This window comes from Pseudochaenichthys georgianus, chromosome 7 (assembly GCF_902827115.2).
Source record: "Pseudochaenichthys georgianus chromosome 7, fPseGeo1.2, whole genome shotgun sequence".
In the NCBI taxonomy this organism is placed as follows: Eukaryota; Metazoa; Chordata; class Actinopteri; order Perciformes; family Channichthyidae; genus Pseudochaenichthys; species Pseudochaenichthys georgianus.
This window is the reverse complement of record NC_047509.1, coordinates 33,296,156-33,323,815: the sequence shown is the minus strand read 5'-3', so window position 1 is coordinate 33,323,815 and position 27,660 is coordinate 33,296,156. Positions and strand designations below refer to the sequence as shown.

The 27,660-nt window shown below is 40.2% G+C and overlaps 1 protein-coding gene and 1 long non-coding RNA gene across 2 annotated transcripts in view; both read right to left on the bottom strand.

The window, feature by feature from the left end:
* LOC117450048 (vitamin D3 receptor A) overlaps window positions 1-27,660 on the bottom strand; it is a 168,374-nt gene that overhangs the window by 23,717 nt on the left and 116,997 nt on the right. Inside the window, exons 5-7 of the mRNA XM_034088035.2 lie at window positions 22,305-22,489; window positions 12,771-12,870; window positions 4,775-4,952 (exon numbers count right to left, since the gene is read on the bottom strand). Coding sequence (XP_033943926.1) covers window positions 4,775-4,952; window positions 12,771-12,870; window positions 22,305-22,489 — 463 coding nt within the window. The remainder of the gene's footprint in view (window positions 1-4,774; window positions 4,953-12,770; window positions 12,871-22,304; window positions 22,490-27,660) is intronic.
* On the bottom strand, window positions 11,584-12,614 carry LOC139434193 (uncharacterized). The gene is made up of 2 exons (XR_011643605.1): window positions 12,417-12,614; window positions 11,584-11,903 (listed from the first exon to the last, which is right to left on the bottom strand). It is a non-coding gene; the product is annotated as an uncharacterized lncRNA (long non-coding RNA).

The window sequence follows — 27,660 nt, the reverse complement described above, 5'->3', positions numbered from 1 at the left end:
ATCCATGACTTAAACACTTAATCCAGGATAAAAGCAACATAGCTGGTAAAAAAAAAGTGTTTAACAGGTTTATGATATCACTGCCCCGTCTAAGACACGAGTGGATCTGACTTTAATTACATTTGACTTAATGTGTTGCTTAAAATAATACTTCTGCATACAGTATGTGACACTGTGAGTGTTGCACGGCCAAATACGGCTCAAGAAGCTGACTCTGATAAGGACATACATTATGATGATAATGGGGCACTCAGTGCCGTAGACTGTACTTAATGTTACTTTGATCCGGTTACTTGTGTTGTGGCAGATATTTAAGTAAGCGTTCTTAACGCTAATGTTATAATAGTCAGATTGCTCTGAAGATGGGAGGTGATATTCTATTCATTTTCATGTTTACACAGTCGGTGATTTTTGCCGGCCGTCTTTCCTGCAACGGCAGTTTAAACTGTATTTCCTTTCTCCTGTAATATGACTTGATAGCTTTAAACTCCACACTCTGAGCTCTGATTGGTCAGCAGGCTGTGCTTTCACTGAGTTGATCTCTTATCCTGGAACCAAGGAGCAGGTTTGCCGTTCAGCATAAGTTACCATGGAGATCTAGCCCGGTAAGAAGTGACCCAGCGTCGTACGACCGGAAACCCAGAGTTTCCCCTGAAGTTAGCTCGCTAAGCGAAAATCCGGCTTTGTAGTACAGGCCTCTCCAGACACATGTTTCAGAAGTAAACAAAGGAGTCCTATTGAGTCGTTTCAGGCAGGGGGGGGGGGGGGGGGGAGTGTGTGGGAAAGAAACTCCCTCTTGAGGAATCTATTAGATTTTAGCCTTTGCAGACCATTAACATGCACAAAAACCCATATAACCCACTACAGGAAAGGGAAACCCTGAAAAGCAGGTTAAGGCCCCTTTAAAGTTTGTGTAATTATTTGTAGGACAATTAATTGTCTACCAAAATTGAAAATAGTATTGGCCCCGTTAGACTGACCGTTGAGCGTCCCGACCAAGCAAGGAGGCAGAGGCAAAACGTCCCAAATGCAACCCGGTGTGGGCATTTATTAAAATCATGTGCACATAGTTCACAGCCTCAATCCTGCTGTTCTCCCTCACCACATCCTGCAGCCACAAGGATCTCACACCACATTACAAACAGGAAACACAGAGCCTAAATACCCACAGACTAATCAATCAACAAGACACAGGTGAGGGGGGAGGAGACAACACAGGGCACCAGATGCACACAATCAGCAGCAACAGACATGGGTGAGTGATATGTCAACTTTACACAGTGGTATCTTGTATAATTAATGCAGCTTAACGTCATGATTTTCACACCCTCAACATATTATTTGCACCCTGATTATTCTCAACCGCTGTCATTCTTACACCAGCATAAATACTGTCGGCGCTCTCGCTAACTCCCCTATCTTTTCAGGCGGAGCCGAGGACCCGACCAGCACCTGCCAGACGACATTCCAATCAATACGGTTTAATCAGTTAATAAATACTACCTCAATAATTAGTATAAATTATGTAAAATGTGCAAATATGCAATGCCAAACTGTTCACTAAATTGCTGAGTTACAAGGCCCCGAAGCCGTCAGTCCACAGTGACGAAGTTACCTTCGTCACAGGCCCTAACAATGCAGCTCTCAACATTGACGACAGAGCTATATGTTATGACATTGTTGCAATAAATTCTCTTTATTTTCCCACAGGAAAATCTCCTAACTACATACAGCTGAGATCATAATAAGGCAAGCAGAAGGAATATACTTAAATATACCAAAAATATAAGGTCCCTCTGTTTATATTCCTGTTTACGTTACATGCAAACACACACGTATGCATTATGTATGCCCATATGTGCCTCCTCTATTATTTCATTATGTGCTCTCTGTATGTGCATACATTTAGAAACTTATCTCTCAGCCAGTGATGTACCTGAACGCGTTCAATGAACGATCGTTCATGAACGCGTTCATATTTTGGGCGAACGTGAACTGAACGTACTGTATTTCCGCTAGATGAACGTAATTGAGAACGCGTTCATTCTCAGCGCTGTATAACGGCGTTCAAAAGTGCGTTCATTCTCAGCACTGTATTATAACGGCGTTCAAAAGTGTGCCAGATTTCATATGCCTTTCAGCCGAAAACCCAGTTAAAACACACCGTAAACAGGCTTCAAAATAATGCGGAAAACCACCCAATCTGGCAACAGCAAGCTGCCTGTGACGCGTACGCGCCTGTCACCCCTGGCTGTCGCACTAAAATATAAATATACTAAATATATCAGACTCCTCACAACAAACAATGTGGAACCGCGGAACCGGCGAGCATTGAATGAATGAATGAATTAGTATGGACGAAGCCGAGAGCAGCTGCAGCAGCACTCGCTCAGAGTGAGACTCTATGGCAGGGGTGGGGAACCTCCGGCCTCCGTCCGTATACGGCCCGCGAGACAATTTGGTACGGCCCTCGAGGTAATTTATAAACACACGCAAAAAATAAAAAAATGAAAGAAATCTAGACCGCAAAAAAATTAAACAAGCGAGTGCCTGTTTTTCCTGGCCAAGGTCAGGGTCCTTGAACACAACACGAGCCTAACGTGTCATCATCACGTGGTATATGTCTCGACTGACAGGGGTGCAGTTCTGACGGAGAGCACCAGAACGCCACTCCAGCACTTCAGAAATTGCAGTACCGATAAGTCCATACACATGCCGCAGTTTCTGCGTGTCTGTGTCTTTAGTTGAAAGCCCAGTGGCGATCTGCTCATCTGTCATTCTGATCAGACAGTCAATAACTGTGTTGTTATCATTAGCATCTGGTAAGCTAGCTATGCTAACGAATATAAGAAGCTTTGTCTACAACCAGTGAGGTAAAGGCACATCTTTATATGATCATTTTTAAAGTTATAAAAAAAATAAGAGAATAAAGTAAACAGGTATAAAATACTATATGACAGTTATTAATAAAGAAGAATACAGTTTGAAAGGGTAGTGATTTGTCAAATATCCATACATTAAAAGAAAATCTGCTTACAGTTGTGTTTGGGTGTTGAGAGATGTGTCCATAGATCTCCTAATGTTGCTCTCAAAGTGCAACAAATCTTCCCAGGGGAGCATGCCCCCCGGACCCCTCTAGAGGAGGTTAGGTCCCCCCCACTTAAACCATGTTCACATGGATAGGAAACTAAATACATTTGCACAAATCTTGTGTCCATATCTTTCTGTGTTGGTGGTCACGCCACACCCTGCACGTGCATGCATACGCGAGTCATGGTGAGATATCTGGATTAGGAGGTTGCTTTTTCTTTGCACAGAATGAAATGAATGGGCTGTGATTTTAGTTTTTTTAAGCAGAGGTCAATAACTTGTACGGCCCTCTGAGGATATTGTAAACATTGCAATGGCCCATTAACATCGTACAGGAGACAAATAATAGCTCGCAGCAACGTATTGAAAAAAGAACTATAAACTATAAATTAGTTCATTTTTGAAACCATGAACTTTAGTTCAACATTTTGAATTATGAACTATGAACTGAACTAGTTCATTTTAAAATATGTGAACTGTGAACTGAACTAGTTCATGTAGAAAGTGAACTTTCCCAACACTGCTCTCAGCACAGCATGCATTTATAAAGCTCAGCTTGTTCCTGTGTATTCCTGGAAGAGCTTGTTTGTTTGGGAGCGATAATAACATCTCACCTCACCCAATGCTGTCCTGCATACTGGCAGGCAGCAAATCAAAGTGCTCTGCATGTGGGAGAGGCCTGTTTGGGCTGCTAGCCTTTGTGATTGTACGTGCTACTGGTTGGATGTAGCAGGATTTTACAACAAATCATTACAGCACTCAGCAAAGCAGCAGAGAGCTGCAGGGGAACAAAGTTTAATTTTCAATATGGCCACAATATGATTTATTGTACCAGTGGATTTAATATATATTTATGAAATAAGTTGGGAGCAAAGGCCGCTTCAGCAGACTTGATTACTAGGAAACACTTTAAGGTAGACACCTTATATACAACACAGCTTATTAAAAAGAAAATAAATATGCAAATTAATAAAAATAGAAAGATAAATGAATGAATGAAAAAGCTTAAAAATAAATAAAGCTATACAATGTAAAGAAAATGATTCATCCTAAACAGGAATAGTGTAAAAATAAAAGTTAGATACAAATAAAAAAAAGTAATACATTTCAAATTGTTCTGCATGTGATTCTAGAATAATTCAAATCCAATCTATAATTCCTTACAACATACAAATTGTGTCTTTTAATTAATCTGACAATTATTTTCTTGATCAGTCTCATTTTCTATGTTTTCCATAAAATGTCGATACATACAAATGTCCACCATAATTGTGCAGAACGAATGGAAATATTATTACAGAATATCATTATTATTTAAAACCAATGAATCAGCAAATCAGTTTCAGAGAGTAGAACGAGCGAATAGTTGGCATTTTCACTTGATAATGACTCAAACAATGAATAGATTTGTTTTTTTATGAGATAAAGATCAAACGATATTGTTATCTTATAAGATCCAATGTCTCATTTTTAATTCCTCAAGTAGAACCACATTTTAAAAATATGTCTCAGCCCACCAATAGAAGACATTAAATTGCAGTATTGCATATTATTTTGTGATATAAAAGATAAATCTGACTTTGTTGAGTGATAGGAAGAAAAATACAGGGTGCAAGACAGTAGTCCCTGCTGCTCTCCTGTGATGTTAACCTGAACATCTACCAGCCATCATGGCAGTTCGTACCTGAAGCCTGGGATCATCTTGGCGAAGCCGATGACCTTCTGGATGCTGTAGGACACCAGGTCTGCCAGGTGGGGCAGCATGGAGAGCTTCTGGTCCTCCTCGCTGGAGTCAGGGCTGCTCGCCCCGTCCTGGTACATCATCAACAGGCTGGTGAAGTTCATCTTGGTGTCCACAGACTCTGTTTGAGGAGACGATAGGACACAAGATGAACAACAAGGTAAGGAGAGGTGACAAAAAGGAATATTCCTAACATTATAAGCTAAGGAGATGGAAAACAAGGAAATACATCAAATGACATTACAGTGGCACTAATATAAATATGTCCAGGGGGTTAACCAATGATTTATTACATTATTTTTGTTTTGGTTCATCTTTAAAAAGGGTTTTCTTGTAACTTATCTGTATATATTAATATTGAATTTGTTTATAAGCAATAGTTTTAGCTAGGGCTGCTCGATTATGGCAAAAATCATAATCACAATTATTTCTGGTCAATATTGATATCACGATTATTAAATACAATTATTCATTGACTTTGAAAATATCCATTTATTGAACTTTAAAACAAATTAAAATAATAATTTCAACAGTATGTTTTGAACAGTTGATTACCCTGAACTTTATGTGTAATTCAACTGAAAAACCAATACAAAACTGTATCAAATAAATAATACATTTACATCTACATTTAAATAAATAATATCAAAATAATAAATACCAATAAAGAAGATAAACAAATATTTTGGAGCGCACTTCCACAACCTACTAAACATATATAAATATGAAAACTAATGTCACTCACAACCTGTAATGTTTAATTATACTGCTACACGCAGTACTCTTATTTTGGTAACCCCTTATCCGGAAACCGGAAGTAGCGAGCTAAGAGGTTCCGGCTTGACGAGGTTAGTAAAAGTTGACAGAACGCTAGAGACCGGAGAATAAAGACACGGCAACTAAAGCTTCCCTTGTAACGTGTTTATATGGATTTATTAAACAGACTACAACCAAGGGGCAAACTCTGGGGAAGAGCCGGGACGCCAATACGGAAGTGCCACACACTGCAGTTCATCTAGTGGCCAGTAGGAGCAGGCTGCAGAAGGGAGCAATTTCCATAGACCCCCATGTTAAAATGCCCAACTTTACAGCAGAAATAAACATGTTTACATCGTGGTTCAAAAAACCATATTCTCTGTTTGTTTGTTTGTTTGTTTGTTTGTTTGTAGCCTTTATTTAACCAGGTGAAATCCCCTTGAGATCAAAAGATCTCTTTTTCAAGGGTGACCTGCAGCACATTAGTTACACATGTAACATAAAAACAACAGAACAACAATAAGGATGACATACAACATAAGGTACAGGGTACAGTTTACAAAACTCTATTTACAGTGACAGGTACCATGAGTATCAAACAGCATGTCACCCAGCCGAGTTTTAAAATGATGCAGGGGAACCAAAGTGCTCAGTTTTAAACAGGTTTGCAGACTGTTCCAAATTAGTGGAGCTGCACATCTACAAGCTTTCTTCCCTAAGACAGTCCTAGCACTTGGCACATTTAATAAAACAACATCATGAGATCTCAGGCAATACGTACTTTCAATTCGTCGAGAGATCAGAGAGCAGATATAAAAAGGTAGTTTACGGCTACCTCATGGCTTTATAAATGAACATGTACCAATGACTGAGCCTCCGTACAGTTAGTGAAGGCAGACCTGCCTTGGCATACAGGGTACAGTGATGAGTAAGTGCTTTACAGTTAGTAAGAAATCTCAGAGCACTGTGATACGCAGCATCTAACTTTTCCAGGCAATGGGCAGGTGCATTCATATATAGCAAATCACCATAGTCCAGCACAGGTAACAAGGTCACAGTGACTAGCCTTTCAACCCAGTCTCACGGCATTTCGTGTTCACCAACACGATTTTTAATCTATTGATTCGTGTTCACCATCACGATTTGCCCCTTTTTTTCGTGTTGCACAGCACGATTTTAAAAGCAATGTATTTCTACTGGTAACGTGTTTCGTGCCTGCAGGCTGCAGCACGTCTTTTTCTCCGGTCGGGTCGTGGAAGACCGGAAGCTGTGTGGTTCATAAAAACATGTTCTTACTCAATATCAAGCCACAATTATTGCTTTTATTTTAAATCGTATAATTTCGGACTTTTGTTGCCGTCTGTGAGGAAAATAAATGGGGCTCAGAGCCTCAGGATACTGAAATATTTGCTGTGTGAAATGGAACGAAACCACGCCCGACTATCCAAAACTGGAATCGAACACCCCCCCAGAACTACACATGCTGGCTATTGTGTTTCGTAAAATGTTCTATGGGACGTCTACTGAACGTTTTCGTTTTTCCCACAATTAGAAGTTGCCATTATTAAACACATTGGTGTTATCAAATGTAAAACATATAATTAATAAATGGGTGAAAATCACTTGTGTCCATAATGCGCAGCATTAATATATACCCACATGACAGCTCATTGCTACTTTGTAATTCTACTCCACTACAATTCAGAGGTTAACCTGGTATTTTTACTCCACTGCATTTATTTGAGTTACTTTGCAGATTCTGATTAATTATGTGAAATATAAACAACCCTTAAATCAGACTTTAGTTACACCTGAGTAAAATTCAGGTAAGGTGATTGTCAAGTGCCAACAATCAGGAGAGATATTTGATAGTTGGTGCTTGAGAAGACTAAACATGTATCTGCAATTGACATGCATGGAAACAAGTAATAAAGTATATTCATTACTCGTTATTCTCTACTAATAGTTAATTAAAGACTGTATATTATGGCTATTTTGCACATCCCTTTCAAGATTTTCAAAGGTTTATTGACATATCATACACAACTACGGTGTAGTTATGCAATGAATGAAATACTTGGGTCACAGGTTCTTCAACAGTGCATTACAAGACATTTATCAATATGTGTGTACCTCCACCATTAAATTCTGCACATTTCTTATTCTATCTACATACATAAGAGTATAATTAATGTGTATAATATCAGTTAAAATAAGTGCATTGCAGGAAAGCAATATATTAGACGTTAATTACTTTGTCAGGCATAATATTTAATGTTTAAATAAAGGTTAATCCGTTTTTCTGTTTTGCACCTCCTCCTATTAATATCTGTGTACATCCTGCACTAAACTGTTGTATTGTAGAGATCACTTATAGTATCTTCTTGATTTTTTATATTCTATATTTATACTTTCCCCCTATGAAAGTATGTATTCTTAATATTTTTTTAATCAAATATAACACATAAAAACAATAATTCAATAACGTGCTTTAACCACTAGGAGGTGCACACAAGGTACACACAGCCATAATAACTTTGTATTATTAGTGTGTATGTACAACATCTGAAGATGTATAGTTTTATGCATGCTTTCACATCATTTTACAGCATATTGCTATACTATTTCAGACTCAGTATTTACATTCTTACATTCAAAGAAAATCAGTAATATCTTTGAAAACTACAGTCCTTTTCTATCAGCTGTGCACCGTTATGGTGTAAATATAACCTATCTATGAATTAGATCAAATGTAAAAGTCAGCCGAATTAGTGTTGATACTGCAAGGAGACGTATTGTGTGAAGAGAAATTGAAGATGTTGTTTAATTGTTGATATATTTATGATCCACGTCAAGTATTCAGTTTCGGCGCAATTTCTTCCAGTTTTTCCAAAGGTTTTATCATCAGGGCTCTATAAATAAAGAACTACGGCAGATCTGTAATATGTAATGCAGCCGAACAGTGTATTACAATGCCGTTATGTGATGACTTTCAAAGAGAAAAGCAAGAGCACTCGGAATTAAGTATTATTTTATACTTTATATCATATAATATAAACACCAAATCCCAGCATGCATTGCGGCTAACACATCCAATCAGCGAGCTTAAAACCATAGCTGAGGATCTTGGGTAATCGCTCGAAATGCCTACGTCTGTTTCTGGTTATATTTATTTTGAAATTCAGTTCCTGACGGACGCCAAAAAAGCCCGAGATTATGGAATTAAACCAATAAATAAAAGCAAGGATAATTGTGTGTTATTGGTGAGTAAATAACAGTGTGTTATTTTGAAAAGAATAACAAATTAGAAGGAAAAAAATATTTAAAAAATACAGATTTCAGTATCCTGAGGCTCTGAGCCCCATTTATTTTCCTCACAGCAAAAGTCAGAAATTATACGATTTAAAATAAAAGCAATAACTGTGGCTTGATATTGAGTAAGAACATGTTTTTATGAACCACACAGCTTCCGGTCTTCCACGACCCGACCGGAGAAAAAGACGTGCTGCAGCCTGCAGGCACGAAACACATTACCAGTAGAAATACATTGCTTTTAAAATCGTGCTGGGCAACACGAAAAAAAGGGGCAAATCGTGTTGGTGAACACGAATCAATAGATTAAAGATCGTGTTGGTGAACACGAAATGCCGTGAGACTGGGTTGAGCCTTTTCCTGGCTTCAAATGAGAAACAGGACTTGTTCCTGTAGAAGAAACCTAGCCTAACCCTCAGCTTTTTAAGCAGATTAGTGACCTGAAGTTTAAAAGTAAGACAATCATCAAGCCAGATACCAAGGTATTTGTAACAGGCAACAACTTCAAGTTTTGTTCCTTGCGTAGTTACAATATCAAAAACAGGCTCTGGTGTCTTTTTTGCTTTTGAAAAGAGCATTACCTTGGTTTTATCCATATTTATAGTGTATAGTTAGATACATGACTACTGTGTGGGGGGTGAATTTTTTCTCAACTCATCTGTTTAATTAATATTAAGCCTTCAAGTTATGCATATATTAGGGCGTGGTCACATTTAGTGACAGCTCTGTCAAGTGACTGCTGCTGATGCTCGCTTCTTGTCTCTCTGCTACCTGCTCTGTGAAGCTAGCTACAGGGACTCTGCCTGCTCAGTTCATCCAGGGAACACAACTTGAAGCCGGCCGTGGTTGTTTGTTCTTCATGCTTATATATCGGACTATTGTGACTCGCTCTGCGGTTGAAACAGACGGTGCATGAATGCGGTTTTTGCGGTAAGTGAAATTCGAGTACTTATTGATGTGTTTATGATTTGAATCAGCTACGTAATGAATGTTAAGGCTTGGGTTAGCGTGTAAGTGAGTGGTAGCTACATCGGTGCTAATCGTAGTCTCAAAGTTAAAACCATAGACTGTATATATAAAGGTTAAAACGAAATAGACAAGTGTTAAGCGGCATAATACTGTAGAACAAACGGCTTCTGCTTGAGGTTATAAAATAAGGTCATCCTTGTAACTTAGAGAGATATTTTATTATATGTAGGAACTGTATGCATCGCTAAGGTTAATTTAAATTGGCTATGCTCAAGTATGTAGACAAGCTCATGTCGAAGTAGTGTATATGTGAAATCAACCTCACAATAAGATGTGTCTATATTACAAATAATAATGTCATATTACAATATGGTTGGTTGAGCTGGAGTTCATTATTGAGCTTACACCTTAACGTCACAGTCATCTGAAGAAAGAACCCAAACCTTGTTGTTTTTATTAATTGCATTACCAAATTGGTATCAAATAAACAGTAAGCATTGGTAACACAACTTTCAAAGTTACAGTAAAATAAAAAGGACCCTGACTCGGACAATACACAATCCAACATGTTCAACAGAAGAGAATCAGTTATATTGTTTGTACACATGGTACTTTACATATATATCTGTTTGTTTAAGGTGCCCAGGTGATGCAGACAGGCTGGACCAGAGAGTGAGAGACAGAACTGGACTCCTCACAGCAGTGAACTTCAGCTCAGGTACAACGACTCTATTTTTCATACTGTACAAAGAATCAAGAAAGATATTTGTTTAAATGAATGAAGTATTGACTTGAATACACTGATATACATTCCCTTAAACAATACTAAATACTAGATCACCTACACATCAGTTAAGTTGAGGGGTTTTCCATGCAAAAGGTTACATTTAGATGTTAACAAGCAATATGATTGTGTGAAAATGAGACCTTGTGTCTCAATGAGATCTACACCTGTATAAATAAAGGCTAAAGAAATATGGTTTTGTCAGCTTTCTAATTGAATGTATTGAAGGCAAAGATATTTAACACAGAGTGAGAACTGCTACTATTTATCACTCAATATTGTTTGTAAAAAAACGTGGTAAAAGTTATTCTTTCAGTGAGACAACAGAGCAAGCTTCTACAGTTGCACTACGTTTTGATAACAGTTAAATATTATTTTGATAATAACATATATTTAAATGTTGATGAGCTTGATACTGTTCATTCATAATCTGATCGTCTTTGTAGCTCACTGTTGAAATAAAAAAAAATCATTACAATTACAAAATAATTATATCTACAGCCCCTAAACACACAAACACACCACTTTCATAAATAACACACTTGTTCTGCAATAATATGTTTTATGTTTCCTGTCATTTTTGTTAGGAAAGGACATGCCTGAAAGACACAACATTTTCTCCTTCTCTGAGGGTCAAGAAGAACATCCAAGAGGATCATTAAAAGCTGATGTTATGAGATTTTAAGACCAGTACAGGACATTCACTAAGAAACTACTTTTATTGTGAAAGCACAGTCAGCTGATCGAATGCAGCTATTTCCACATCTACACTCCATCAGCTGATTATTTCTATTGGCCTCACTTTATGAGTTTCACATCACCTGTGCCTTGAACCGCAGAGTTTGCAATGTCACACATAAATGGGGCCAATCTTCAGTCAGATGTGAATGTGTAATCTAACATTTTCAGTAAGAATAATGGACAAAAGGAGTGCAAATACAAATACAATTTATTGAAATGTGAACCAAAACTTAATCAAACATGTTTTAAATAAAAAGCACATATGGACAGAAGGTGTAAACCTATTACATGTATAAGTAAACACATTTAGTCAAATAATGTGACAGACTAGGCCTGTGCAGTTGGTATCAGCTGTGCCCAGCATGGGCTCCTCCATCAGCCCTGGTCCTCCTCGCTGAGGAAAGACCCTCAGTCCTCTCCAAACCAACAGACAGGACGTCCTTCACACGGAGGTTTCTCCCTGAAGTCTCTGCAGCTCTCTGGACACCGCGCTGTCTCAATCCGTCCACACTGAATATGAGAGGGGGAAAATGAAAATAATAAATGCTTTGGACAATAAGAAATATAAAGTTGACTGTTGAGTTGCTCAGTTTTTTTAGATTGTCAATACTATTACTGTATAACTAATATCTCAGGTTAAGAGGCACATTCAAATAAAGATTGGTCTTTAAATAAATGTTGTCTTTTGAATTGTTTGTCTAAAGTCAAGGATCTAGAAGTGGTACTTAGTTTTAATGATACAGTCTGGTTATTATGCTGTTTGGAGGAGGCCTCACAGGTAAGAGCACTAACTAGCTACAATCACATGTACCTTAGCTTGACTTACATGTATTAAACGTGTAATTAAGTGATATCAAAATATAAATAACTAATGTCATGCAAACATATTAATATTTGCTTGATTCCAGTGTTGAATTTAGCACAATAGCACAAGGGGTTTTAAGATTCTGAAGTATTATGCTAAAAACTCAATAACTTAGATTATTATTTATAGTTTTGCTGAATAGTTTCATGTCCGCTTACCTTAGGAACGTAAAATGCGACGGCAGTGTGCAGATGGGGAGCATGTTAGCTTAGCTTGGTAGCTTCAGCTAGCTCTGGAGCTTCCAGCTCGGTGGCAGCAGGTCCCGCCTCGGCTCCGCCTCTTTGCCCTTATTGGGAGCAGGCTGGAACAGGCGGGAGTTGAACTCTGAGGTCACTGTCGAGCCGTTAGTGGCCGACTCCGCCTAGGGCTTCTCAGCAACTGCAGAATCCTATGGGTGATGTCACGGACCCTACGTCCATTTATATATACAGTCTATGACTACAACACAACCTGACTGAGAGGGCTTTTAGGGAGGGGCGACAGCACACGCTGCATTCCCCAAGAGGACTCACCAGGTGAGTGGTTGAATGAGTCAGAGGAGGCGTCAGACAAAGAGTGAAGGGAGGCGGCTCTGCTGGCGCTGCGTGTTACTGGACCTTCACGCACTGGAGGCTGCGGATACACACAGACAAATATTAATATCAATACTAATATGTCACTGTAATGCACTGAAGAATCAATAGGCCCCTGTGGCTGGGGGATGGTTAAGTATCTAGCTCAATTAATCCTCTCATCAGAGGTGGTGTTAAGAAAATATTTTTGCGACATTGACTGAATTGTTTTAACATTGATGGAAAAGTCTGAAGGCCGCCGTCATTTTTGACAGACGAGGACACAGAGTGTGTGTGTTGACAAGAAAATGTTGTATCTCCATGACCTTATCAATGCAAAATCTAAGCTTGAGCTTTATTCTAAAACTCAGGACAGAGAGCACTTACTGTGGAAAGCTATTGATTTATGAGAGATGTAATCATTTCCAAATTCAAAACATGTTTTTATCTTATTAAATGTTCTGCTTCAATCCATATTGTTTCGTCTCCAAAAACAACATTCTCACTGTAGTAAAAAAAAAAACTATTTTCCACTTAATTCGAAAACCTATATAAAATAAATGAATTATTATTAATTTGAAAACCTCAATGGAAGCTTGGAATGAAACTAAATACATTTGATTAGGTTTGCAGACCTTGAAAATGCCTTTGTGTATCATCATTATAAAAAAAAAGATGGTTAATAACATAGTAAGGTACATTTTTGCATCCCAGGGCGACCTGATTGTTTTGATCTGCAGAGAAAGAAAGCCGTCTGAAAAGATCGAGTTCATGATGTGCAGGAAGAAAAGAGGACGCCTCTGTCGGGCAGATACACGCCTTTGTTGACTCGTGTTACGGGTGTCGAGTAGATTTAAAACACACACGGGCAATGCTGGCTCACGTGTTGGTGTGAAGTAAATATGGCTGTGGTTACACAAATTAGGCCCCGACCACACGAGGACGAAAACGGTCGTTTGCGTTACCGTTTTGTGTCATATAGACCGTTCGGCCACACGAGGACGACCGAATACGGCGCTAAACTAGTGTTAATTTCGTTGACTAAAACTATGACGAAATATGTTCGTCAACGACCTTTTTTTCCATGACGAAAACGAGACGATGACGAGACGGCACCGACGGCAGTAAACAATAACTGTAACGAAATCATCATGCAATATCGTTGACCAGTGTTGTAGTGGGGATTTTTTTACCTGGGGGAAGCTATTTTAAATTAGGTCATCCCAAACAATGCCAAACAAGTGCGCACGCGCGCAGTGCACTCACAAAACGGGCAGACAGGTCCACAGAAACTACCGGTATGCTTAGTCCTACTTTACTTACTGTACTGCAAAAAGCGGCGCTGTGCTCAACAGACACACACAGACTCAAAACCATGGACACACTGGCACATACGTTACATAAACAATGTATAGGCCTAAATTGCATAAACTACAGTATTGCAACTAAGCAGACAGCGCTGCTTTTCTCTCTCTCTATCTCCACTTTCAAAATCTATTTAAAACTCATAACAAACAAACAAAATTCCCAAAGTTGTCCTGAAATTAACTTATTAAATAAACAAAACGAAAAATATATATAGCCTACTAATGCAAACATTGAATCTGGACTGGAAATTATTCTGATTAGGCCTAGCCTACATTGCAAATAAGCAGACAGCGCTGCTTTTTCACACACACACACACACGCACACACACACACACACACACACACACACACACACACACACACACACACACACACACACACACACACACACACACACACACACACACACACACACACACACACACACACACACACACACACACACACACACACACACACACACACACACACACACACACACACACACACACACACACACACACACACACACACACACCTTGCGTTTTGAAGACTGGACTATGGATGAACAAACTTTGCAGCCCAGTTTCCCAGCTTTTCAGTCTATCCACAGGTATGTCTCTTGTTTCCTCCGCCACATCTCCTCCGTCCATACCTCTGGGAAAGGTGAGCTTGAGCTAGCCAGGGGAACGTTGCTAGCGCAGCTAACGTGCACGTTAGCTAGCATTATTCACGTCTTTAGGCGGCTCTTCTGATGATGTACTGTAGTACTAGTAGCAGCTTCACTTGTAGCTTCGGTGCTGCTAGACTCTTTCTTCTTGTGAATTATATTCTTTTTAGAAAAAAATGTTTGCCTGCCATTATAGAGCTTTTTCGTTAGCGTTCTTGAGGGAAAGAGCTGCCGCAAAATCGGCGGGCGGTAAACTGGCCGTGGGTGTGTCACTGACACACCCCCAGCTCGCCGCGGGGTCACGAGCGTGATGACTAATCATAATTCTTTAAGGAAATCGTTTTTATTTTTTATTATAATTACTGTGAAATGTATTATGTTTTTGTCATTATTACAACAAATACACACTTGCAACTGATAAGACTGGCAATGATTTTATATGTATTAGACTATTACAAAAAAGATCATGCTCCAAATAAGTGGGGGTACGGCGTACCCCCGCGTCCAACGCCCACTACATCACTGTCGTTGGCGAAAAGTGACGAGACGAAAATGTAGTTCACTAAATAAAAACTATGCCAAAATCTCTCTTTACTTTCGTTGACGAAAAATGAGGAGACGAAATATTATCAAAGATAACGTTACATTTCTGATAGTCAGTTTTTCTCCCAGCAGTTCCATTTCCGGTGCTGCGGCAGGGCAGCAGCTGTGTGTCTGTGCTGCGCGTGGCGGTACATTTGAATTACACCGGGCAGCGGCACAATACGAACTGTCATGAAGACTCGGGTCTAACTCATGGTCTAACTAACTTTATTTAACAGAAAATAAAATGGCAACAACAGGGCTTGGGAGTAGTGGTCGCACTCGCGTTAACTGAATTACTACGCCCCCGTCAGCACGAGTGAGTGATACATTGTGCACTTGACGGATAATAATGGATTATGACGGAAATGTTACGATCCTGTCCGTCAAAATGACTGACAACGAAAAAGTCTAAAGCCACCACTGCTTGGGAGAAAGAAACAATGTGATATTTGGGCCCATTTTCGCTACAATGAGGCGGAGATAAAAAGCTAATGCATTGTTTCATCAGAAGGGAAGCAATGTGGCCATAACACAGCTGGTAAAAACACCACAAACCTGACCAGATACTCTCTGCAAAGCTGCTTAATCATTCAACCTGTGTTTTCATCAAATAAGGACAAGATATAATCTTATTTATTTATATACTAAAATGACAAATTATTGGTTTTGGCTAGACTAGTTTGACTGAAATGTTCTATATAATCTGATGACTAAAAAAGACTCAACAGTTTTCATTGACAAAAAGTAGACTAAAATAATTAGTTTTCTTTGACTAAAATAAGACTAAAATGCTCAGACTTTTAGTCGACTAAATCTTGACTAAAATGTTTACTGTTTTAGTCGACTAAAATAAGACTAAAATGCTCAGACTTTTAGTCGACTAAAACTTGACTAAATAAAAACAGGATGAAGGTGACTAAATATGACTAAAACTAAAAAGGAAATTTAACACAGGACTAAGACTAAAACTAAATTAAAAAATAGCTGACGAAATTAACACTACACTAAACGATTGCGGAAACGATAACGGGTCCCAAGGTGGATAGAACGGCATACGCAACGCTCTGGGGGGTCCAACGGCTCCGTGTGTACGCCCTATATGATCATTTTCTGATAATGATGAGGCAATAGCCCCGCCTCTCCCCACCTCTGCTGCTCACCCCCGCGTCAATGTAAACTGCACACTGAATTCAGATTATTTATCTTTCTCTCGATATGGACATAAACGTGAGTTAAGTCTAATCTGACAGGACGGAGACACCTCTCAAACTACTAGTTATAAATATGTTTATTTTTACTTTCGGCTAGGTCAGGGGTTCCCAAACTTTGCCATGCCAAGGACCCCATATAGCATTATCGTCTGGACCCCCCTGTTGCAATTTTTTTTAAATGATGAGTATATTATGATGGAAAATATGACAAATTAATCATACAGCTTAATACATTTTCTTAATATATATTTGAATTAATAATTAATAATCAGTTATTTTTCAAAACAATTTTTGTATTTATCTTTTGTTTGTCATTCATTACATTGATTGTGTCTTCTGTTATAAACATTCTTAACACAATATTAAACAGTAATATCAACAGTAAACATATTTTAAAGCATTTCTAAAGTGATTTCTGTCTTTATAATATTATATAATTTTTAACAGTAATATGAACAATTAACATATATTTTTAGCATTTTTGAAAGCTATTTATATATAATATTCAACAGTAATATTAACAATAAACGTATTTATATTCATATATATAAACGACAATATTTGCTACATCCGTGCTCTCATCCAGCTGCAGAGCGAAATATTCACTAGCTCTCACTTGCTCCAAAAGCTGAGCAGATACTCAGTTTCACTCTCAGTAGCGGCAGCTCGATTCTGATTGGCTTGAAGGGCGGTCGTGTGATTTAAAATATTAATAAATAAAAAATATTAAAAGATTGGCATCAAAGGACACATAGATTGATAGATATGCAGTTATATGCAAACAAAATGCCCCTTTCCCTCAAACTTTGCGGCCCCCCGGGGGGTCGGGGCCCCCACTTTGAAAAACACTGGGCTAGGTCACTCATTACTGGATCAGCTGCTGCATGAAACAGACACTGACGCTGTCCGAAGAGAGGGAGGAAAAAGAGAGGTTCCATGTATTTTATTATTATATTATATAGATTTGTTATTCATTTGTTTTAAAGCTCAATAAATAACAAAGAAGACCTTTGACCGGCACTTTTATAATTTTGTCCGGAAGATTTAAACTTTAATACACGTTGACTGGCGAAAAACTCTTCCCTCCCACGCGGAGAATAAACAGAAGGGCAACCATAACAACCATGCTTCTTCGCTGCTTTTGTGGAGGAAGTTACAGTGCCACGTACAGGCTCCTGCATATGTACTGCAGCTTCTCCAGCGGTTGGAGCTAAACGGAGCTGTCTCGAGTGGACAGACACTATCCGGCAGGGGCGGACTGGGACTAAAATTCAGCCCTGGAAACTGACCCAGTCCGGCCACATGAAATGTCAAATGTTAGAAATCCGCTGTTTATTATTTAAAGTTTTACGTCTGATTAGCTCGTTTTTTCCTCTCTGTACAGAGCTCCAGTTTGGGCATTGGCCTGTCATCAGATTTCATTTTTAGTTGCTGCTGTAGCGGAAGTTTAGTACAATTATTTTTGATGAAATACTCCAAATCTGATTGTGAGGCATGACGTGAGCCTCATCTGATTGGTCAATCCCTCCATTTTATTTCACCAAGGGAAGCCAATTTCAGCTAGCCTCCTCTCGCAACGTGAGTGCAATCTACTGTTTCACCATAACATCTAGAGGGGCGCTGTTTCAATCTTTGTAAAATACTCAATGAGAATGGGGGAGAGATGTGCCGGCAGAATAATTACCGAAACTAAAAAGTGTTTTTATTTATTTATTAAAATTATAACTACAATCCAAAAAAACAGGGGAAGCCTGGCTTCCCTTGGCCTCCAGGAGAAAACGCCACTGAGTTCAAGGGATAATTCTCACCCACCTCTTGCTCTTGCCCTGCACGTGTGCCAGTTGAGCTGGTTCTTCCAGCAGCTCAACTCTGTCCCTCATCATGAACGCAGGAGGCTGGCTGTATATCTGAACTCGCGCCCTCATCATTCTCTTCATCATCTTGCACTTGTTCTAAGCTGCTGCTGATAGTGCTTGTAGCAGCGAAAAAGGTCTGTCAATTTGCGACATTTATATGCTTCACCTGCGAGTGACGTGACCTTTTTTTCTCTTGCCTTCTCGGCCCCACCTTTTTCTTTTTCTTTTCTTTGATTTTTATCAATGTTTTTTGATTCTCCCTGTCTGCCGTGGCGTCTAATCCCTTCTCTTCCTGTGGCCGGTCTTTTTTCTTCTTCGTGTGTTATTATTTGACATAAGAACCACACAACTGCATTAGCGGCCGCTGTCGCCCTCTGTCGGCCGTCAGTGCAACTTAAATTATGGCGTTAAACAATTTGTTTTAAAGGGCCGGCCGGCCGTCAATGGCCCTTGACGACCGGCCGTTCTGTGGTTCTCCAGATTCTACAGATGGCCAGTCCGCCCCTGCTATCCGGTGAATATTGCATGTGGACAGAAGCTTTTTTGCGATTGCGTTTGCGTTAATCCTATGCGTTTAGCCGTTTTCGTCCTCGTGTGGCCGGGGCCTTAAATAAAGCTATCCCACGATCACAGGAATGGTGCTAAATACTATGGCTTTTCATTCATTTGATACCACTTATTATAAATCAGACTGTCACTACCACCCCACATGTATAAGTGCCTTTACCCAAACTGTTTTGAAGATCCGAGAAGAGCACAGTAAGCTAAACAACAATTCAGCTTAAGTTAATCTTGTACATTTTGGTTTGTTTAGTGAAAATCATTGCATATGTGATTACACTTTAGTATGTATTACTTACTTATTAATACCCTTATACCAGGGGTGCCCAACCTTTTCTGAACCGAGAGCTACTTTTAAAGTTGCCAGTCTGCCGAGATCTACTAATCCAAATAGAGAGGCGTAGTTACTGACAGCCTACTACCAGGTAAATACACACTTTTACTTGTATAAAACTGACCTTTGTACGATTAATACTTCATAAAATACTGCAGCAGATCCTTTATCTTACCTCTTTCTAATCTACACACATACAAGTATTTAACTGAAGTTACACAACAGTGTTGTTGATACAGAGTTGGAGTTTATTCACACGTCACATACTACATAGGGTAATGTTTTCAAGAAACATTGAACAGTGCTGCCACATATGACACAGGAAAAAAGAAAAGACTCTGAACCCTTTCTTTGCCATTATATAAAAATAGTGTAGCTACAAAAGTATAAATTAGGCTTACTAATAAGACAACTCAGATCTGAAGCTACACAGGAATCTGCTGCCAAAGTGCAATAAAAAAGACAAAATTAATAGAATCAAACCCTTTTTTTGTTGCATTTTAGTAGAGTATAAAAATAAATGCCTTTAAAATAGGATGCAAGCAACACTAGTTTCTTAACCTGAATTGATAATAGACTATAATCAATTTAAGTTTGCATTCTTATACCATTTTGTACAATAAATATAATGAATAAGTTCAAACAAACAAAAACTTACAGCTGATTAATAACCTTATCTAACTTGAGATTTTATTATATCAAAAACCTGTTGAAATGCTACTGTTATTTTTACTGTCCCCAAAAAGCGCGTGGGCAGCCTCCAGGAATGCTTCTTTCACAACTTCGCCGTCTTTGAAAGACTTCATGTGTTTTGCAAGAACGTGACTGACACGATAAGATGCTATGGTAGCAGCCTTGCTCTTGTTGTTGGGCCTGGTGAAAATGGGCTGCTGTGCATTTAGCTGTCCTTTCAGGTCCCTCACCTTTTGGGAGCGTAGGGCAGAATTAGGAGGGAATTCCGTCTCGTATCGTTTGTGCACTGTTTTGAAATGCCGCTCCTAAATTACCCTTCTTCGATAAAGCCATGCTCGCATTGCAGATGAGACAGATGGACTTTGAATTGGAATAGATACAAAAATAATCATCCATCCATCTTCTCCCGCTTATCCGTGGTCGGGTCGCGGGGGTAGCAGTTCCAGTAGAGAGCCCCAAACTTTCTTTTCCCTGGCGACATCAACCAGCTCTGACTGGGGGATCCCAAGGCGCTCCCAGGCCAGCGAAGAGATATAATCCCTCCACCTGGTCCTAGCTCTACCCCTTGGTCTCTTCCCAGCTGGACGTGCCTGGAACACCTCCCTAGGGAGGCGCCCAGGTGGCATCCTAACTAGGTGCCCGAACCACCTCAACTGGCTCCTTTCGACGCGAAGGAGGAGCGGCTCAACTCCGAGTCCCTCCCTGATGACCGAACTTCTCACCTTATCCCTAAGGGAGACACCAGCCACCCTGCGGAGGAAACCCATCTCGGCCGCTTGTATCCGCGATCTCGTTCTTTTGGTCATGACCCATCCTTCATGACCATAGGTGAGGGTAGGAACGAAAATGGCCCGGTAGACAGAGAGCTTTGCCTTCCGGCTCAGCTCCCTTTTCGTCACAACGGTGCGGTAAAGCGACTGCAGTACCGCTCCCGCTGCTCCGATTCTCCGGCCCATCTCACGCTCCATTGTTCCCTCACTCGAGAACAAGACCCCGAGATACTTGAACTCCTTCACTTGGGGTAAGGACTCATTCCCTACTTGGAGTGGACAGTCCATCGGTTTCCTGCTGAGAACCATGGCCTCAGATTTGGAGGTGCTGATCCTCATCCCAGCCGCTTCACACTCGGTTGCGAACCGATCCAGTGAGTGCTGAAGGTCGCAGATCGATGAAGCCATCAGAACCACATCATCTGCAAAAAGCAGTGGTGCAATCCTTAGTCCACCGAACTGCAGACCCCCTCCCCCATGACTACGCCTCGAAATCCAATCCATGTATATTACAAACAGGATTGGTGACAAAGTGCAGCCCTGGCGGAGGCCAACCCTCACCGGAAATGGGTCCGACTTACTGCCGAGGACCCGGACACAGCTCTCGCTTTGGGAGTACAGAGATTGGATGGCCCTGAGTAGAGACCCCCTCACCCCATACTCCCGCAGCACCTCCCACAGTAACTCCCTGGGAACCCGGTCATACGCCTTCTCCAAGTCTACAAAACACATGTAGACCGGATAAGCGTTCTCCCAGGCCCCCTCCAGGATCCTTGCGAGAGTAAAAAGCTGATCCGTCGTTCCACGACCAGGACGGAATCCGCATTGTTCCTCCTCAAAAAATAAAAATAATCATAGTTATGGTTAATGTTAGGGAAATAATTGTCCTAGACTCCTAGATATGACGTGCATGACCAACCCTGACGTCTGTTATCTCCTTTAAGGAGATAGGCTGCTTCAGCCATAATGTTGTTGTTCCCATTCTATGACCGGGCAACCCTAGGTCACAGATGGTTTATTGTTGTGGGTACACTGGGACACTTCCTTCTCGGTGTTTGTGGACTCCAAGGTGTGAAATCTTCGAGGCCATAAGTGTCAGACGCAAGTAACTCAGTGTTCCCAACTGTTTAGGCTATCTTCTCAAATATGTTGATTACTCTCTGTGAAACCAGTTAAATGGGCTAACGAGAGAGAGGCACTCCAGAATTGACGTGGCAACTCTCCCGTGCAGTCAGACCGTGGCTGCTGTGACTTGTTTTGTGAATTCTCTGGCCGTAACTCCAAATAAACCATCAGTGTTTGACATCAAAGCTCCTGCTCTTCCCGTGTCTCCTTCATGAGTCGGTGACTCCCACTGCATTGCTACACAGAAGTTTCCCCCACAGTTAACAACAAAGTGACTTAGGGCTGAACTGAGGATAATATGATTGTGGTTTTGGTAAAAGAAGAGACTTTGTGCTGGACTCACCCTGAAGCGGGAGAAGTCGGAATAGGAGGCATCGTAAGTCTTGTGGTGGGCTTCCACGAGACTGGAGATGATGCGGGCCTGCTCCTCGTTTAGACGTGGCCTCATCGCCTCACGGGCTGCTTCCTCCTCTTTCCTCTTCATTATCATGTCCTTCTTCCTCTGAACCTCCTCGTCTGTCAGGATGACTGCAATCCAGATGAAACAGAGGATATAGTTAATATCTCTAGCTAAGAACAGTAAAAAGAAAAACACACAATTTCACAAATACTGATATTGAATGTGCCAAAAGAAAAGTTCAAAGAAAAAGAAAAGAATTCCCGCAGTCATGTCAATACAAACATTGCAAAAGTCTTTTTTTATCTTTAATGAAAGAACCAAAACACAGCTGCAAACAAGTCTTGGATCAAGAGGTAACTCTATTAACACCCTGTGTATCACAAGGTTGTAACTGATCTTCTCATTGTGTCTAATCCAGTGAAAGTAAACACATCCACAGGTCCACACACGTGGTGTCACACGGTGTAGCTCTCCTTATACTATCTGCATATCAATGGTGTTTGGTGACTGTCTTCGGTAAGACAGCTTTTATGTGCGCAGCTCCACTTGCTTGGAACAATCTTCAGCAAGAATTGAAACTGAGCAATCTCATTCCTCTGCATGTTTTTAAAGCTAGGGTAAATGAAATGCTTGCTGATACAATGGGCACTTGTAAATGTCTATAACTATGTATCCTGTAAATATAATGTGTAATGTCCTTTATTGTTTTATGTTTCATGTGGAACCTATATGCTGCAGGTCTCCCTTGAAAAAGAGATCTATGATCTCAATGGGACCAATCTGAATAAATAAAGGTTTGAAATGAAATGAAATGAAGCACAGGAACGGTCATAATTGTTACTTGAGGAGTGTCACCCCTAGTTTCCACCGAGTCTGTCTGCGGCGTGTTACGGCTGCGCCGCGGTTTTGGTCCGGCCTCCTCCGGCGTCATACCGTACCGGGCGCGTTTCAGAAGCATTACGGAAGCGGAGCGTCGTGCATGCCGGATCGCAGTTCTTGTTGATTTGGGCATATTTCCTGGACATTTGTACTTCTACAAGAAAGTAAGTAGGCTACGTAGTTAAATGGTTTATTTTTGTGTCTGTTTAAATCGTGTTTATTGTTGTTATTTCCTATTTTGTTGTGTTGTAGACTACAGACATAATTAATAATAATTGTAATAGTCCAGTTAAAAACAACATGAATCAAAGATGGGTTGCTGTATTTTAGTGGTAAAAAAAATGCATTCATCATCATAATTATTCTATATAATGTACACACAGTGCCTGTAAACCGAAGGAGAACGCTGGCCTTTATTCTCCTACTGGAAAGACTACAGAGGAGGGATGGGGGGAGGAGAAGGAACCGGTTTTGGGGGGTGGGCCGGATGCTGTCACCGTTCCATTTCCTGCCCGACATTACCTTACGGCTGCGTCGCGTCGAAAAATAGACTTCAATCCTATTTCGAGCGGAGCCCAGCCGCGAGACGCTTCTGAGCCGTAACGCGGCGCGTCTGGTGGAATAGCACCCATTGACGAGAGTGGCCGCGATCCTTGTGGACGCCGCTGCGCAGCCGCAACGCGCCCATAACGCGCCCGTAACACGCCCGTAACGCGCCCGTAATACGCCCGTAACGCGCCCGTAACGCGCCGCAGACGGACCCAGTGGAAACTAGGGGTAAGCGTGCAGGAACGAAGGAGGATCTGTCGTTGTGTGAAAGAGGATAGTAATACAACTGCATAAAGATAAAAATTAGGGCCGGGACTTTAACGCGTTAATTAAGATTAATTAATTACACAAAAATTAACGCGTTAAAAAAATTAACGCATTTTAATCGCACTTATTTTTGCACAGCGGAACGTTTCTCACTGGATGAGTTTCAGGCGTACCGATTATACTGGAGCACCAACTAACGTTCATGACTTCAGCATGGGACTTCAAACAACAACAAACCACGGTGAACAATAGTCAAACATGAACGAACAAGCTGATGAGACCGCTTTGGTCGGCCCCGTGGATGGGAAATGTTGTTTTAAAAAACGGACGGATGGAAGCGTCGATAAGAGCACGGTTGTGTGCAAATTATGCAAAAAAGAATTTGCATATCACCGCAGCACATCAAGCCTAAAGTATCACCTAAATGCAAAGCATGTAGCAGCTAGCGTGGACGTTAGTCCGACTCCGAGTGCAAGGAACCACACCCTGACCCAACCCACACTCAACCAGATGACTGGTTTCAGGGCCAGGATAAGTAAGTCCATGTCTGAGAAAATAACCAACTCCCTGGCTCCCTCCCTCCACTTGGAGTAAAATCCATGTGAAAATTGCTTCTCACTGTTCTCAGGTCAAATATGTATATTTGATTAAAAATGCGATTAATTTCGATTAATTAATTACAAAGCCTCTAATTAATTAGATTAATTTTTTTAATCGAGTCCCGGCTCTAATAAAAATAAAACGTTTTCTCATGATATGCCTTTCGGTTTGTAATAGGGGTGGGAATCACCAGGCTCCCCACGATACGATACTATCGCGATACTTAAGCCACGATACGATAGTATTGCGATTCTACGATATGCTAAGTATTGCGATACAATATATTGCAATATTGCAAATCACATGGGTCATATATCCATGTCCGTCTTCCCTTCCTGATGAAAAAATGTATTTGCAATATGAACAGTGTTGGGACTAACGCGTTACAAAGTAACGCCGTTATTTTTGGCAGTAACTAGTACTCTAACGCATTACTTTTTAAATTCACTAACTCAGTTACCGTTACTACATGGTGCGTTACTCCGTTACTGCGTTAGTTTTTTTATATAGTCAATAGCCAGGTGAACAGAGATGAGAACTGTACTTAAGTACAGTACCTGAGTAAATGTACTTAGATACTTCCTGTGTCACATGCGGAGACGGGCTGTGGGCGTGTTTGTATTGTTTACTAACAAGACTATCATGGCGGCGGCGGAACTCAAGTCTAGTTTCTCCACCTGGAGATATTCTCACTATTTCACTTTTGTCGAGCACAAAGAAAAGAAAGTTTCTGTTAAATGTAAGTTGTGTCCTGGCGGGTCAAAGAGCCTATCTACTGCCCAAACCGGTCATTCAAATCTCTTAAAACATCTGCAAAAACAACATGCTGGGACGAAGCTAGTAACTAAGACCGGCACAGACCCAGACTCATCCAACGCCACTCCACTTCCACCTAAGCAACAGCGGCTGGATTTTAACCAAGGGACTGCTAGCCAGGGAAAAGTCGATAAAGCCATTGCACGGTATGTTGTAGAACATATGCAGGCTATTGCTACAGTGGAGTCACCCGCTTTCAGGGAGCTAGTTAGCATGATACCATGCACGGCATATGGGACGGAACACTTTTTCCAACTACCTGGAGAAAGAATATACAAAAATGGAGAGCCAGCTAATATCGATGCTATCCAGATTGCATATAATGCATGTCAAGTTGATCAACAGATTGTATTATTCTCCAATGCAATAACAGTACTGAAATGAAGGCTATAAGGGCATTAATGGGAGCCCTTTTTTTAAGTAACTAAAAAGTTACTTTTCACAGTAACGCATTACTTTTTGGTGTAAGTAATCAGTAAAGTAACTGAGTTACTTTTGAAATGAAGTAACTTGTAATGGTAACTAGTTACTGGTTTTCAGTAACTAGCACAACACTGAATATGAATAGTTTATGTAAATAACCCAATTTGTGTTATTTGAACCTGAAAAGGAGATGGCATTGTTTTTGTTACTTTCATTGCAATTGTACACATGTCTTAACGTAACTCCTGTTTTATATACGACCATCTTTTAGAAGAAAAAAAAAAGAATGTTTATAAAATAAAAGAACGATACTTGGCATCCGTGTATTGATACAATATCGCCACGCAAAGTGTTGGGATACTATGCTGTATTGATTATTTCCCCCACCCCTAGTTTGTAATGTATTATAGGTATTGTGCGTCAGGCTAATATCATCTTACAATGTTAGCTTATTGTCTTCTCTCCAAGGTGTTTTACAATTACAGGGTGGTATTTTAAAATGTTGTGCTTTTTCGGGGGGTTATTTAATTTTGTAGTTCCCTTAAAAAGGCCCTATTATTATTTTGAAGTGTGTTGTATAGGAATGTGTGCATGTAAATGGGCTGCAAAGGGTACAATCCCCAAAGTTCCCTCCAGAGGGAGTTTCTCTTCAAATACCATTATATCTTTTATTGCCCTTATTTTTGGGGACAATATACTGTCCAAGAAAAGTTGAGATCGCCTAGTTTTGACCAACACTGAAGGAAGAAATTGGATGTGTTACCTTGAAAACACTCAGTTTTAAAGATGGGTTGTGGTTTTAACAAAAAATAAGTGCTACTTGTCAGCAGTTAAACAAGCTTTCAGAACTAAGTGAAGGAGCTGTAATGTAAGCTCCAAATATTTTCATCCATGAACTATACATCTCCTGAGCTTGGCACGCAGGAGAGGCTGTCTTCTGCTTTTTCATACAGCTGATGCGGCAGGTGTTGGATGTTTATGTGCCTTTTGCCTTATTCATGCTGCAGGAGCGGAGACTGCAGGCGGAGAGGAACGCTGAGATGAAGCGTTGGGGAATTCCTGGGTTTGCATGCCACTTCAACATGCCTGAAAGAATTACATTACTTTGTGATCTTATATTCACAACACTCATTATTCATTACGGATCAGAACTGATTTGCATCTACCTCTATTTGATATGAAACCCAATGCACTCCAAGACAAAGAATGATTAGTATAAGAGTTGTTATACCTTTTAAATAACAAATAAATTAGATTTAAGTGGCATTTTAGTATGAGCCAACCACTGCCTCACAGTAAAATTATTTTATTGGGAAGAGTGCAGGATGTGCTCTGTAGCCTTATGGATCATTGTTGCAGTAAAATAACAGAAGGGAGTAGGGGAGAACTGAAAACCTCGGCACCTGTGCTGTGAAAATATAGTGTGAATGACAGAAGGACTGTTGCCAAGCCGTGTTAGATAAGGCTATGCTATGAACTGAGTACTGAAAATCCAGCTGAAGGCCATTAGCAGAGATACTGATTTAGACTAGGGATGGGAACGATTAATCGAATATTCGAAATTATTCAGGTGTTCGAATATGAGAATATGAGTTATGAATATTGTTATTGTAATTGTATTTGATTATTATTATTTTTGGGTGGGGTGCCTAAGTTGATTACATATTATCAAATGGAATAATTCAATGTATACGATAGTGCCACAGCTAAATGTGTTAGGTGACTAAAGGTGTGTTTTGCTCTGCTCACCGGTCCCTCACAGCGG